This window comes from Saccoglossus kowalevskii, chromosome 17 (genome assembly GCF_978046115.1).
Source record: "Saccoglossus kowalevskii chromosome 17, keSacKowa6.1, whole genome shotgun sequence".
NCBI lineage: Eukaryota > Metazoa > Hemichordata > Enteropneusta > Harrimaniidae > Saccoglossus > Saccoglossus kowalevskii.
In genome coordinates, this window is record NC_140657.1 from 21,479,645 (window position 1) to 21,495,709 (window position 16,065).

General features: G+C 36.3%; 1 protein-coding gene across 1 annotated transcript; it reads right to left on the minus strand.

Annotated features, from left to right (window-relative positions):
- Positions 1-4,680: 4,680 nt before the first annotated feature.
- LOC100368809 (flavin-containing monooxygenase 5-like) lies at positions 4,681-15,708 on the minus strand. Its single transcript, XM_078013977.2, has 3 exons — positions 15,464-15,708; positions 8,128-8,761; positions 4,681-7,371 (listed from the first exon to the last, which is right to left on the minus strand). The coding sequence occupies exons 2-3, from the start codon at positions 8,752-8,754 to the stop codon at positions 6,400-6,402; spliced, it is 1,599 nt and encodes a 532-aa protein (XP_077870103.2). The 5' UTR covers positions 8,755-8,761; positions 15,464-15,708; the 3' UTR covers positions 4,681-6,399.
- Positions 15,709-16,065: the final 357 nt, after the last annotated feature.

Here is a 16,065-nt window from a genome sequence, read left to right on the forward strand (position 1 = left end):
AAGACAAACATTGACCGTAATTCATGGGGATCATGTCCGTAATTTGTGGGCTGAAACCCCAAATAATTAATCAAGTATTATTATTTTAATATATATTTTATTTTGCATCGCAAAACTAAACCATGCCCGAAACAGAGCTAGAGTTGTTCGCGGTGAAACAACCGCATTGAAGACGATGCAACTTCAACTAGCCATTTCTTACCTTGAAATAAAAAAAAAATTCGAAGAGCATCAGGGAAAATATTAATAATCATCCTTATCAATCGCTTGCTTTATTTTATTCGAATCCATGAAATTCACGATTTTTTTAACATTGTTGGCAACTTCCGCGCTAAAAAAGATTGAAAATGTGGGTGTGGTTATTTTGCAAAGTCCTGTTGATAATACGGACAAATATGGTTCTGTGACCCAGGTCGTGCTCCGATCAGGTGACTCTCAGCCAATCAATGATGTTGTAACAAAGCATATTTGACGCTAATTGAAGGGTCGTCGTACAATCCAATCACCGGCGTCGATTCACATAGTATTTTGTGCTGCGACAGGCTTCAAAATTATTCGCTGAAAAACATATATTTTGACAAACTGATGGAATTTGACCTTAGTTCAAAAAGAAAATACTAGGCTAAGATACATTAGATTTCACGCGAATCAGTTTTCTCTGCAAGTTGTGAAATAAAGTAAACCAGAGTAGCGTCGATGATTTTCAGCCCTGAAGGACTTCCGTGTGAATCCTGAGTTTTGAATTGTTCATCGACTGGCCACCAAATAGTTATGGCTATAACTAAATTTGACACGTTTTTCTTTTAAGCCCAATAAATTATTCATACATGTCAAGCTCTGATTTTTTCAGGGCATGTGGCCGTTCTTAGTCGAAAATATTTTCGTGGGAACACTTTTGCGGGACGTATACGGTATATACCGAGCTCATTCAATGATCGTGACTTAATTTTAAAAATTTAATGTCAAATTTTACCAGACGTGGACCGATGTGGATTCGGTATCGTTATTTTTGGAATTGATCACTAACATTTCCTCGTTTCTCTGCTCTGTCAAAAGGAGTGACCTAGGCTTTTTTCACGTAACTGTCTCATTAAATAAAAAAAAATATTACATCTAGAACAAGCACCCAAAACACGTAACAAGAGGTCCCAGTTCAGTTGCTTTCACGATACAAGTGTCATACAACTACTAGATTTGAAGTGTCGTACAGAATTTAACTAGTTAATACTAGTTGTATGTTCACACCACAGTCCCTCTATAGAGGGACTGTGTTCACACTTTACTATCAAAACCACCATTTCGATCACCCATGTGCCAGTTTTCAGTGTTTGGGCGAGCAATCAATGTTTTCAATGAGAGAGCTAGCGAAAAAAAAAAGCGCGATTAAAATGCGGTCGGTTTCCGGTCGGACAAGACCGCGTGGTCGGAAATTAAGCGATAAGCGGTCGATGTAAAAGCGGAAGGTTGGGCGAAATGAGTACTGTATGACCATGTTTCTCCGACGAAGTCTCGACTGACAATAATGCTGACAATGGACGTTAGATAAACACGCATTGTTTGCAACTGGAAGCTTATCTCCCGTTATATCAGAATCGTCAACAACAGAGTATACAGATAAGATGTTATCATTTAAACCCTTTCAAAGATAAACATTATGCAAATATCCACGAAACGCCAGTTGCAGTCTTTTCTGCTAGTGTTTTAAAACACTAATTTGAGCAACGTTATTTCGCAATTTCGATTTTTTGTAAACCTGGGGTGATGTATCAAGGTCTAAAGTAACCGTTTTATCAATTTTTGAAAAATCAAGAAAAAAGTGAAAATTTCCCTTCTCGCTACCTTAAGGTCAAAGTCATGGAATGTGTTTGTTTTTATTCTTGCAATATAACTAGTGTACATTGAAAAAATAACCAGCGCCATAAAAATTCCACACATGTTCGCTGTACAATTAGAGCTTGATACATTCTGAATTACATATCATGGTCACAGTATTAGTCTATGTTTGCAGAAGGAAAATGGCTAGTGCCTTTGAACTTGACACGCGTGTTCACCATGTGACTCACGAAACCAGGGCAATGACACAGGTCAGTGGCGGGTCCTCACTCTTGATCTTGAGGTCCATGAAGTACATTAATTTCTGTACACATTGTCCTTTGTATGTGTGTAAATGTACTTTGCCCCTTACATATTGTTCACGTTATATGTCTATTGTACTTTGTTGAAATCCCTGTACGACTAGTGAGTTTAGATTAATGGATGGGTAAATGTCAGTGCTTAAATATGCGCATAATCTCAATGCTATGTAGGTTCTTTGTGTGGATTTATCCACCAATAATCACAGTCTCCTGTACATCCGTTTTGATGTCTGGCACAACTGAAAGTGCACGCTTTTGGTAATGCCAAAGCAATAACCACAAACGTTGCTTAATGGAATAAGGCACTGTCTTAGATACTTAAAGATATGCAACACCTAATTTCAGACCAATTGGAAGAAGATTTTTAAGAATTTACTGTCAAAACTTTAGGTTTCATTTTTTGAATCATTCCAAAACCTAGATTAAGGCGATTTTTATTCAAGATTATAATGTTTAATCCGACTGCCATGAGTGGGTAAACGCTATGACAGTCTAGTGTGGTAGGTGTTGAAATGATGCTGAACATTCCACTGGATCATTATACCCCCATTATAGTTGGTCTCTATTTGATCATTAACTACACACAATAAGCGTAATATGCAGTTTGATTAATGCAATATACAATGCTTATGATAATAACTAGTATTGTTTTTTCACTTAAATACTTTCAACTATGACCAAGCTAAAAAAACATAAAACTGACTACGATCAATAAGTAAACTCTCTTTGTTGCGTTGGACCTACTTTATACACATGTAAAGTTTTAAAAGTGTTACTTACAATACTTGAACTCTCAAAATTTGATAATCGCATGTTTTAAAAACAATCATGCTTTCCCTTCAAAATGTATAGACATCAGATTGCAACTTTAACGTCGATAAAAACCTTTCGATGATTTAGTAATAACAGACTTGACCTCATGTTAAAAGATGCAGAGGCAGGTCAGCCCATTCATTAATATATTACTCTGCGTCCACTGTGATGAATTAGTTTTTGCGTATCTGTTAATCGACTTAATTAGCTGATTACTAGTGAATGGATGTGTTATGTCTAGCACCGTTTAGGCCATTTGAGGTTCTGGACGGAACTCGACTCGGTGATTTGGAACTAATTATGATAACCGTCGCTATTCGGACTACTATTTCTGACAGTTGGTATTCGCAGTTATTAATGTAGTGAACGATTAATCAAAAGATATGACGTGTTCAGTACTTAGTGTGATTGGCTTTATGATTGAAGGTTACGCCCTAGAGTCTTTATAATGTTTTGTAATTGGTTAAGGTTTTGAAAGTGAATAAAGAGAGTTTTAGTTGGTCTTGGCGAGTACACCAGAAGAGACGCAGTCCAGTCCTGGAGAGTCTTGGGGCGAACCTTGACGCAGTCTTGCGATAGTCTTGGGGATTTTTCCCCAGGGCGCTGTGTCTTATAGAGTGCTCGACTAAGACGAGAGTTGAAACGTATTCCGGTGTATGCGTCTTATTTGACTGTAAGGCTTAAGTAACTTTCCCGATCCCGTACCTCAAGGGGACGCGATAGAGAGACGAGACGCTATTCCCCCCTGGAGAACCTCAGAGGAGAAGAAATTCCCCCTGATACCAGAATGACCTGCATGAGAGAATGTACGACATGCTGTGTTATGGTAAAGCCAAAATCATACAATTCTTAAATTCAACGTGGTCATCAAACCCGCTGACTGATATACCGTGAATGCAGATTAGATGTTTAAAGTTTGCTTGACAAAAGAGGTTGATTTAATAATGGTAGAATGCACATTAAATGGATTTTCGGTTGAAGGACATACTCATAGGCATTTTTATGGCTCAAACACATTGCAGTAAGTCTTATTCAAAATTACGCCCCTGGTAATTTTGTATCTTTATAAAATTATGAACATCTCAGGTTCTTATGTGGGATCGTCTCGTATCTGGCTGGATAGTTCCCTCTATGATGCTTTGGGGTTTGCGTTATGGTCGATTCAAACGTAACTCCGTGTATAGCTGCCATTTCATTTTAGTTTAATTGAATTGAATTAAATAAATGGTATTAGACTTAACATTTAACAAATTGTATCTCGATTTATAATGATTTGTGTAGCTAAGCATTAAGGTAGCGAGAAGGGTTTTGTGACGTTTTCGAATAAAACATTCTCTGTCTGTTGTCTCGTTCAGAACAGTAATTTAGCTTATATATTTCAAAAGACTAGGTATAGAGGTACAAGTTCACACAAGCTGGACAGTCATTGTTTACATAATTATCACTTGACATAAAAAATGGAATGGTACAGGTTGCATAACCTGTATAATACAGGTACCTTACCTTAGGAATACAAATAAGTCTTTCGTTAACCCTAAATTCTAATAAAATCTTTCATAAAATAATGCACCCGGTCAATATACAAACACTTTAAATCAATACGTAAAATGTAACAAGTACATGTAGATTAGGATTCTAGATCACTCGATTTTAAATCACATGGGTTTAAATAATAATTAACTTGTTAAAATTTGTTTTCATGCTCCAAATGCTTTGAACACAAACACAGATATTTCCTAGAAAATCATTATTTGTTTATTGTACAAGCCTGTGTAATTTATCAACAATTGGCTGGATCGAACATTGTCGGGGGATTAGCTCTCGACTTATCGTGCTGTAGACTGGAAAAATCAACAAAAAATGATATTCATCCTTATCAAAATTCGAACGACAAACTTTACAATTTTTTTCTGTTGAAAGTAAAAACTTCAGCGGAAACAGGCAAAAATGCGGATGAGTTTCAGATTGCAATTTAAAGATAAATATTTCTCGGTTGTAAGGCACTCTTGAACTCAATGTACTTACGTAATTTAGGTTTCCAAGGGCGCAGTTGCTTTCTAAAGTTGTTTCTGTGTGTCAGAGACAGTAGCAGTACAAACTCAGAAAGAATAATGTCCATGCTACCCATTTCTGGAGCTAGCTAGACGTACCCAAAACCATGTGAATACATAATGTGTTTAACAGCCATGCGAAGCAGCTCGCAGTTAGGGCATTCAGTACTATACTAATGTACGTATGCATGTTTGCGTTATAATTCTTGGGGAAGTAAAAAATAGTGACTTCAAATTCGTTACAAATTGTTCCCTAAGCATATTAAGATCAAAGTAACAGCATGTTTTTTGTACTCTGTAATATAACTACATAGGAAAAATGACCAAAACCATGTGAATACATAATGTGTTTAAAGTGCCTGTGAAATGCCTACTATTTTATGGCTTATATTACACTTGAAATATATACTAGTACAAATCAAAGTCGTTGTATGATCACAGAAAATAAATTTAACGCCAAAAAATGCTTTTTAGTTACCATGCAATTTTAATGACAGATGAAGAGGAGAACAAAATAACCATCATTCAGTCTTATGTAATGTCATTTTGCAATTGATATCAGCACAGATGGATGGGACCCACCCAAATTATAACTTCTCATTGTCTTTAGATTAAGTCATAGCGAGAGATAGTGGCTATCCTATCATTGGGCTGCATAAGCCATTACATTTACAATATTGAATAAGCTGACAAAAATACAATACTCCTTTTTCATTTAAACTATGAGAGTTTACATCAAATATCAGAATTTGTAGATAAATATATGCTATTTATAAAATATAGATCAGTTTATCTAGTCAATCATTCTCGTACCTTGAATATCATTGCAACATAGTATATTATATTTTCATAATTCTTTAATTGAGATTGCGCTACATTTTTAGTTTTTCTGACATGAGAGGAGCTCTTAGTTATTCAATTTTCTTGGTCAGATTATTGTATTTAAAGGAAAAGTCAAGCCAAACAACATAACCCTCAAGAAAAAGCTCCACAAATGTAGGAGAATGCAATTTACAGTTTTTTATATCACATTTCATTCTCTAGAAATTCAACTTTTCATCAGTATTATGTGGTCAGCCATCTTGATTCTCAAGCAAAGGATTATGGGTAAAGTATAACATCATAGAATCTGTTGTCAGAAATTGAGAAAATGATAATTTTATTCGATCCTCTTTTATACTGTGGATCAGACTGCTTTCAGAACATGCACTGAAAAACAGTGAAGCTATATTAGCCAACAGGTTGTTCTTATTTTAGCTATGATCAAAACGATCAAATTTAGCAAAAGTTGATGGATGCAAGACTCTACGACATAAGCAGCTCTGCTTTGTCATTTTCAATAACAGTGAAGCTACGAACACAGTGACAGCTCAAGCCCCTTAAAATATGATTTCAAGTTTCTACTCGGAATATTTAAAATATACAGCAACTAAAACTGCAACAACAACTAACAATTTCATAAGCTTTCCAAATGCAGACTGCTTGTTATTGGGAATTAAGAGAGGGCGTGTTTTGGTGGGTGCAACAACTCGATCATGCAATGTATTAATGGCTTCTTCGGCCCCGTCCCATTTTCCTGGGCCCATCAAACGATACTGGTATGGCGAGAAAGGTCCAAAGAAACATTTCCACGCAAATTTTGGGTTAGTAATGAACAATTTAGCGATATTAGGCCGAACACCGAAGTGATCTGCTAATTCATCCATATACGAGATGTAATCAACTTGAAGGGTGTGGCGCTGGCTTTCAACATATCGCATTGCCATGACATCTTTCTTCTTTTGGATATTAGCCAGCATGTCTTGTTTCTTTGGCAGTTTGACCTCCCCTTTAAAGACCCGAGTTGCCCATCTGCACTGCATTTCAGAGATGGGGTTGATAGCACCAAGAGGCTGTATAAGACCAATAACTGCCAGTGTGCCATGTTTAAATTCAGGTGGAAAGACATACTGATACAATGATACTTTGTTTTTGGTCACTTTGATGACAGAGTCATCTAAGAATGGAAACCCATACGTATAACCGGTTGCCATAATGACATTATTGATGTTGTCCTCAAATGTACCATCTTCAAATTCTACTCCATTTTTAGTGAACCTCTTAACATTAGCTTTGACTAGAACCCGGCCGGACAGGATCTCATTTGGTAAACCATCATTAACCATTGGATGTTGTTGATGAAATCGATGTTTCGGAAGCAGACCATAGTTAGCATGATCAAAGCGATCATTCAGCTTTTTCTCAGCTAATGAGATTTTCCATGACCAAGGGATCCATTCTACAAATCGACGGATGCCAACTATATCAACTGGTAGTCCATTATCAGAAACACGATTGATGACCCAACTACCACGTCTAGTGCTTAGATACACCTGGAAGAAATACAAAAGTATGGATAACATGAAAATTACTGTGACTGACCAAGAATTTATGACATACAGATATGAAACTTTGATATCCATGCACGAGACGTGATGAAGGCCCCAATGATAGATATGGAAAAGCTTGTTGCTCAAACTGACCAATAATATTATTATATATTCTTATCTATAACAAAATGAATGAGGCTATTTTATTATTCAACGAATCAGAAACATGCAACATTTTGCATTACTTTTTTCTAAAACTGTATATATGTCTTTTGTATTCTTTTTATAATGACTTGCATGACTTCAAAAGCAATCTTTATCACATACCACACCGGTGGCATACCATCAATAAAGCTGACATATGCATACGTCTCTCCCAACGAGAGTATATTACATTTTCTATGAAGATCTTTCCTTCTATCAAAACGAGCCATAAAACATCCAGATGTAAATTAAGAAGCACATAGTCCCTGTTTGTATTTGACTGAATTATTATGTGAGAACACAAAAGGGAGAAGTATGTCAAAGAGAATTCAAAACAAATTGTCATGCATGTTTCACTTGTTATGTCTCCTTGCTTTTGTATCAAATTTTTAAAAAAAATTTGGTGTGTCAGAGAAATATGGAATGTCATTTGAAAAAGGAAAATCTAAATCATTGAGAGTGTCCAAACAAAAATGAATGATTAATTCACATTGTGACGAGGACTAATAACTATATAATTACATTACCTTTGCATTCCCTAAGAGTAATCCTTACCTGTGATGCAACCCTCCCAAGCTCAACTGCAGCATCGCCACCTGAATTACCAATACCAATCACAACAATTCGTTTATTTTCATAACCATGGGAAGTCTTGTAGTCATGAGTGTGCACTATCTTTCCTTCAAACTCTTGTTGCCCTGGAAACTCAGCAACATAGGGATCAACATGGTGACCAGAACAAACAAGGACAGCATCAAACGTCTCTGTTTTTCTATCACCGCTGACCACATCTTTGTAGCAGACATCCCATTTACCAGAGACCTCATGATCTGATGAGGGTTTCACACTTTCAACAAAGATATTGAAGTTGATATATTTCTTAAGTTTAAAATGATCAGCATACATATGGAAATACTCAACCAAACGCTTGTTATGCATGAAATTTGGAAAATGTTTTGGAGCCGGAAAATCACTGTAACACATGATTTCTTTGCTGGTGTTGATAATAGTTGACTGGAACACACTTGCATGTCCTGGTCTTTTGTCTTCACGGTAGTTCCAAAGTCCACCAATCTCAGTATCTTTATCAAAGCAAACAGGTTCTAAACCTTCATCCAGACAGCACTTGATTGCTGTCAGACCACTTGCCCCTGCACCGATAACAGCAACTTGCTTCGTCATACTGAATCTGAAAGACAGAAACAAGAATAGAGATACAAGATATTCAAATTAGATTCCTTGACATTTTGAACTCATAGTCATTGAGTGTTTAAAAGTTAAAATTTGAGACATCAACCCTGCAATATATAGGTATATAAAATAGTGAAAAGAATAATTGTCACCAATGGGCATTTTGAATCATGAAAAAATCGTAACATGCACCTACAATCTACTACAAATGACACAAATGTATTTTTCTCTATCTGACACTTTCAAATTAAACAAATTGGATAAGGAAATGATTGATGTAAGCCAGATACGCTGGCCATGGACCCTTTTGATAAATTTGGAGCCTTTCCTGTGGGAGAGGCCTTTCAGGAAAACTCAGAAAGAGGCTTGTAGGTAAAGCCAGGTTTTTGCTGCATAAAAACATTCTTTAATTTTACACTTTAATAACACTTTTTAATTTAACCCATCAATGTATTCAATTATGATGTTGTCAGTTAGTTTTTAGCCCCCATCCGGACAAAGTCAGGGAGGGGGCTTGCAGTTTCGCCTTCGTCAGTTCGTCCAGAGTGATTTCTCCGAGATGGCTTTTTATGAAACTTGTTACAAACCTATAGTGGTCAACCATACATGTGCACATCAATTTATTTTCCAATTCAATCAAATATGGCCGACTGGTGGCCATTTTAATGCCGAAATTCATACAAATTCGGTCCTTGTGTGTCCATCGTCCTTTCTTGGATATGGCTTGACCGATTGTGTTACAAATTTGTTACAATTTTGACTTGTTACAAAGACAAAAGGACCACCCATACAGATGCACATTGTTTTACTTTTTTGAAATGATCAAATATGGCCAACTAGCAGCCATTTTGATTGTTAATCATGGCTTTTGTCTGTCCATTGATATTTCTCAGAGATGCCTTGACTGATTTCAATGATACTAGGTACAAAGACACAGTGAGGAGGTATACATATTCACATCCTGTTTTTTTATGGGTGTGTCCATCATCATATCTCAGAGATGCCTGGACCGCTTTTGCCGAGATTTGGTGCAAAGACACAACTGGTACAGATGCACATTGATTTATTTTTTTCAAGGAATCAATTAATGAGCTCATTTGCATATTGAATTATTAATTTGAATTGTTGTTAATATCTTGTGAACTAATAATCCAAATCAGACCAAACTTGGTAGAGACTTGATTTGTCAATATAAGATATATGCTATGCAATATTGAGTTTCAATTTAATTAATGAGCTCATTTGCATATATAATGAATTTTGAATTTTTGTTGATATCTTGTGAACGAATATCCAAATAAGACCAAAGTTGGTATAGACTTACTTGATCTGTCAATATAAGCTATATGCTATGCAATATTGAGTTTCAACTTAATTAACATGCTCATTTGCATATTTATTTTGAATTTGTGTTAATATCTTGTGAACGAATAGTTCATGTATTTGCTAATTAATATTGACTCAATTTAATTCCCATATGCAATTGATTGTGAATTTTTGTTAAAATTGATGCAAATTTTTTCAAATTTAATAGAGATATCCTAGCTGTTAAGATTGAGTTTAAACATACTTTTGATTTTCAACGTAATCTTCCTACCCGATTTTATACATAAACATTCAAACTTTATAATTCATAGCTAACTATAATCATACATGTTGTATCTGACAAGTAGGGGCTGTGTCATCTTCAGATGACTTGTCTATAGTGAATTAATGTTTTAACTAAGCATTGTGATTTTTTTGAGATTTTACTACTCATTAACATAAAAACCTGCAACACAACGAAAACGTCAACACAAGAAATATTTTGAAATTTCATTCTTAAAAAATAATTATCAGGAAAAACAATAAAAATTTCACAGCTAGGCCAGTTTAGAGAAAATTTGATTTCATCAATATATGCAAAATGCTTCAAATTAATATTTCATGACTTTCGAAAAGTGATATCATTACTACAGTTTGGCACTGAGCTTTCAAATTGTTGAACATATTATTTCTGATAGCAAAGAAAATGTCAAAGGTCATACATAATTCTATGAGGCTATTTCTCCTATTATGATTGGTCAATCTGATTAAAACAAGTCATTGAAAATGACACAGTCCCCGTTAAGTTCTCTTTGTGCTCGTCATATTAAAGCGGAGGGGTTGTCGCGAGCGTGTCCTTGAAACTTGAGTTCCAAGTGGCGTATACAACAGATTGTTTATTTACATCAAAACACGTGTTTTGTGTCATAGTAATATGGCCAAAATAAAAACAGCCGTTATTCAGCCATCTTTGATCTGATTATGAAACACACTGATATGTATGATGTATGTGCCAAATACGAATGAAAATGGTACATAAATTGTGGAAATATAGTAGTAAGGCCAAAAAGTCAGATGGCTGTCAATCGGCCATCCTTGACCAGATTTTGAAACAAATTGACATGGACATGCATCCTAACATGTATAAAGTACATGTATGTGCCAAATTTGAATGAAAACTGACAGAGCACGTCCAAGATAACGCATAAAAAAACAAAAACAAGATGCCTGCCAGTCGACCATCTTTGATCCAATTGTGAAATAAATCATCATGGACATGTATCCTAACATGTATAATCTATGTACCAAGTTTGAATGAAAACTGACAAAGCATGTCCAAAATACAACATTTTCAAAAGACAAGATGGCTGCCAGTCGGCCATTTTGAATCGAATCGCTGAACCACTGCATGTGCATATGTCCCACATAAAGTACTAGGCACATGCAAAGAATGAACGGAATCGGTCCAAGGGATTCTGAGATATGACTCCGGACGGACACACGAACGCACGGACGCACAGACGCACGGACACACGGAGACCGAATTATAAGTCCCCGTTTTCGGACTTCGTCCGAACGGGGACTAATAAAATCCTAGTATTCGGCAACAGAGTCTGTCAGCTATTGAGTTGCTATTGTGAACTCCCTAGGCTGATGGAAGCTTGCTCTCATAACAAAGCACTGGAAAGACACGGGTTGAATTGGCGTTGGTTAGTTGTGTACCACTGGTGAATCCACTGGTTACGAACTGTTTTCTCGCTATCCGCGCATTTTCACAAGCACAAACACCTCTCAATAGACTCTATATAGTGAGTTCTAAGAGCATTACGAAGGCTGAATGCCACTTTAATAAAAAAAAATTATGATTTAATTATTTATTTATTATATATTTTATTTATTATTTATTTGGTGAAAGTTTTTTTTAGTTTAGGAAGGATCACGGAAGCTCACAGTAAGATCCAAGTTTGTGGTTCTTTTTTTTTAAATTTATTTTTCATATATGCAAACTTTATTTATATGCAATCAGCTCGTTTTGCTGAATGTAAAAACCTGCAAGGGCAAAAGTTCTATAAAAAAACAACAACAAAAAACAGTAATTTAAAATAATTTCAATTTTGTAATATTTCTATACATGAAAAAGTTAATTCAAAAGAATATATTCAATTTTTAACACCATAATGTCACTTAGCAAAAATTATGATACAATGTATATTGAGATAATCTTGGGCAGAGCTATGTCACAGAATGTTTATGTTGCTAAGACGTGCATCACTGTATCATATATTTCTATGGGCTCTGTGCGAGCTGTTGTGGAACGGCCGGTCAGCGATGAACCAGCTATAGTCGAGGAAACATCACAAACTCAACCCTTGAAGTCATCCTGAACAACCACATTCATATAATTATGTTGTATATGTAGAGGTAATCAGTTTATACTGCTTAGGTGATTTTCAATAACTAGTCCAAAGTAGAGTTTTGTTTGAGAGTTTTTATTTTCATCTGTTGCAGTTGCCAGGCGATGAAAATGCCTCAAAGTTTGCTCCCCAGAATATGTATATATAACAGACATAATTTTTTACTCCATTACATCAATTTGGATAAACTTATATTTTAATTATCATTTGCAATACAAGTTAAAACTAACTTTTATTGCAGGAGTTTTTGCTTTTACAATTAAGTCTTCAGCAACCTTAAAACAATCAGTGAAGGTCATTTTAAAAAATGCCTAGCTGAAACAGGCAGCTCACCGTGACATAACATGCACTGACTTTTCATGGTTAATCAAATCAACTGTCTTATAATGCCAACTTAATTCTGTTCATATGATGTATATACACATGTACGTTTGTGGTCACATTTTTTATTCATCTATTGAATATCGGTGATGCCACAATTCATTGATGATTGCGAACTTAGGTTCATATGCTGTACAGAAATTATAATGTCTGAATACGGGTGACCTCAAACTGGCAGGTATACCCCATTTGAGGATGCTTGCACATTCTCTACTGGTAATTACGGAATTACAAGTCAAGGCATGAAATTTTGCATGAGGGGGCGAGATCTGCTCACCAACCCTCACACCAAAGGCACGACCTTACTAGGGAGTCTGCTCCCCCTTAAAATTGTTGAAATCCAGACCCTCTGAAATGCTACTTCCTGCATTTTGAGAGGCAAATTTTGCTGACACATAGGGTTTCAGCTTGATTTTGGAGGGGTGACGCCCCCAACATTTTTTGTGAAAATATCCAAGAATACCCTTTGCAAGTGTTGACTATATCATGTGATGAAAACCTCATCGGACCATCTGGCAAGTGCTGCAAATGAACATGTTTGGGTCTGTTTTCTGAACTCACTGGAACAAACTCGCTTGATGCTACTTGCTATGTAGACTGGCAAAGTCGGGAATTCTTTTTTGTTTTACAAAAAAAATATAATTGGCAATTTAGCCTTTTTAACGTGTTCGCGAAAACTAGCGTGACTGCGCAAGAAATCTCGACAGAACGCATCTGCATGCCCCCCCCCCCACGTTTGAGTGAAAACCAAAATCGTCTTGTTTTCAGTAAATATGGATGAAAGTATCTGCTTAGCACTTAGAAAGTTAAAGTATCCATCTTTGTGATCGAACATATGTTATTATGTATTTTGCGATTAGCTAGTATTTTCTCTCAAATTCCACTAGGAACATTATACCATACCATTGGTACAGGCGAGTTTAATGGCACAACAAACAAAGAGGTTTGTTATGGTCTACATTATTTATAAAAATCATATTATTTCAATAATCTTTTGTACATTCAATACAATTGTATTGTGGCACCGTGGACAGTGATTGTGGTTTCTTTATCGCGGATTGACCCTATAGTCTACTCAGGGTGTGATTTTGAATAAATTCGAGTTATGGTCTAGCCTCTGTCTGAATGCTAAGACAATCCAGCTTGAGGATTACCGGTAACACAGTTTTCAACCTCGGCTAAATTTTGTTGTCATTTTTTGTTTTAATTCTGTCAATACATTGTAAATTTTTGTTGGCTCATATAGGGCCGGATAGTCTTTTTTTATCAGGGCGGCAAGCAACCAGGACCGGACCGTCCTGACACCCACACACACAGTTAGCTGGCGCACACGTTACCACCGAAATTGTCATCTAAGCGTTAGGCCGTCGCTGATTGTATGCTGAGCTGGAATGTTAATTTTTAGTTTTAAATACCCCAGGAAAGTGTTCTAGGTTCTTCGCGTAATTAGGTGTTCGTATGCAAGGGTTTTTTCCACACAAAAACGATGAATTAGGCCGAATTTTGTTATCGGTTGGTTTAATATAACCCCAACGGACCGTATTTTTGTGAAAGATTGATATTTTTGTCCTGATTTGCAGGAATCTGAAAAACACGTTTCACAACTTGTCTCTTATTTAGTTTGATGCGTCATTCAAGATGGCGGCCCCATATAGAATAGAATAGAATAGAATATTGCTTTATTACAACGTTAAAGAAAATTTGACAATTCTTTTTTGGTTTCTACACATGTAGAAGGTAATAAAGTTAAAAACAAACAAAACAAAAAGTGTGACAAACAAACAAGAAAAAGTAAACTACTGTGGTAATATTATTTGCTCTCTTAATGTATACGCTGTTTTGATATATTTAATTAACCCCAGTAATTGTTGTCTAGTATGGGCATTCATAATACATATAAATTTGTCCTTGTTTTTGATACCATTGATGTTATCAAACAAGGAATATAATTCCTGTCTTTCAGATTCATAAAGTACACATTCTGTGATAAAGTGCACTTCATCCTCTATGACTTGGCACTTGATGCGTTTTCTGTCCTCAATATTTGTTTTTGGTCGTGTATGTCTACCTGTTTCTATATGTAATTTGTGGCTGCTCAGTCTGAATTCTGATTGCCTGTCTATCATTAAGCTGATCTATGTAGACTTCTTGTTTTATATCATTTTTGAAAAGCTGATATGTTCTGAGTTTTGAATCAGCCCTTTGCATGTCCTTCTTCCAGATATCAAGACAGTGACTTGCTGAGATTTTTTGAAAGTTTAGCTTTGTGACATCTTGATTAATACTGTATTCCTTTTTAATTTTTGTTAGTCTTGACAGCCAATGATCATTCTGGGTGTGATTCTGCATTTCAATCAATGCATTGTATGCAATATAGTAAATATCGTATTTATTTTATTATCACGTGTGCGCCAGCTGACTGTGCCCACACACTACTGATCCTACAGTGTTTAGAGGCGATGCCGGTAAGCCAGTTCCCAATCCACATCCGACCCAGCAATTTGTCGGTTTGTGGTAATAGTACATCACATGTGCATCAAATAAACTGAATAACAGTGGGTAGTGTTCGAACATGAAAGGTAATAGCAGAGAGAACTTACCCGTGTCGATTCGCTGTAGTATATTAGTGTTTTTTCAAATTCCAGGTCAAATGGGGTGTGTAGTCGTGTTCTCCGTGATGCTCAAACCGCTGCCGGATTAGGTAAATGCTCGACATTCGGGTTCATCGGACTATGCAATGACCTTTGAGATATGCACGTCAATGACCGACCGGAATCAATCATTTTGACAGATGGCTTTTTGAACTCACTACCTTTATCACACCATGGACGTACGAACTAACTGATCACATGATACCGGTATTATCATGGTAGTCAATAATACGAACTGCCGGGCTCTAGAGGCCGCTGTCGCCAAACGTAGTACATTCGTTTATGGCAAGCCACAGGGGTCTTAAAGCGCGGCTCCGCAATCCCAGGAATTGCACCAGTGCATCATGGGAAATGTAATTTGCATGGTCCGCCCAGTTGTTTACTTGGTATACAGCTGTTATCATTTCAACTGAAGGCGTTAATTCCGTAAGCTAACATCATGCATTACGCTATTATCTGATTTGAAAGGACTTGCTGAATCCCGTTGTTCGACGTTCACTGGGCCTACGCACTCTTTTGAAAGCCGTTTTCTGTGTTTGTTTCGCTCGTGG

Excerpts from the sequence above, each read along its gene's own strand:
- LOC100368809 (XM_078013977.2), bottom strand. The coding sequence starts at position 8,754 with ATGACGAAGCAAGTTGCTGTTATCGGTGCAGGGGCAAGTGGTCTGACA. Across the intron at positions 7,372-8,127 it reads TTGGGAGGGTTGCATCACAG|GTGTATCTAAGCACTAGACG; the intron begins GTAAGGATTACT and ends TATTTCTTCCAG.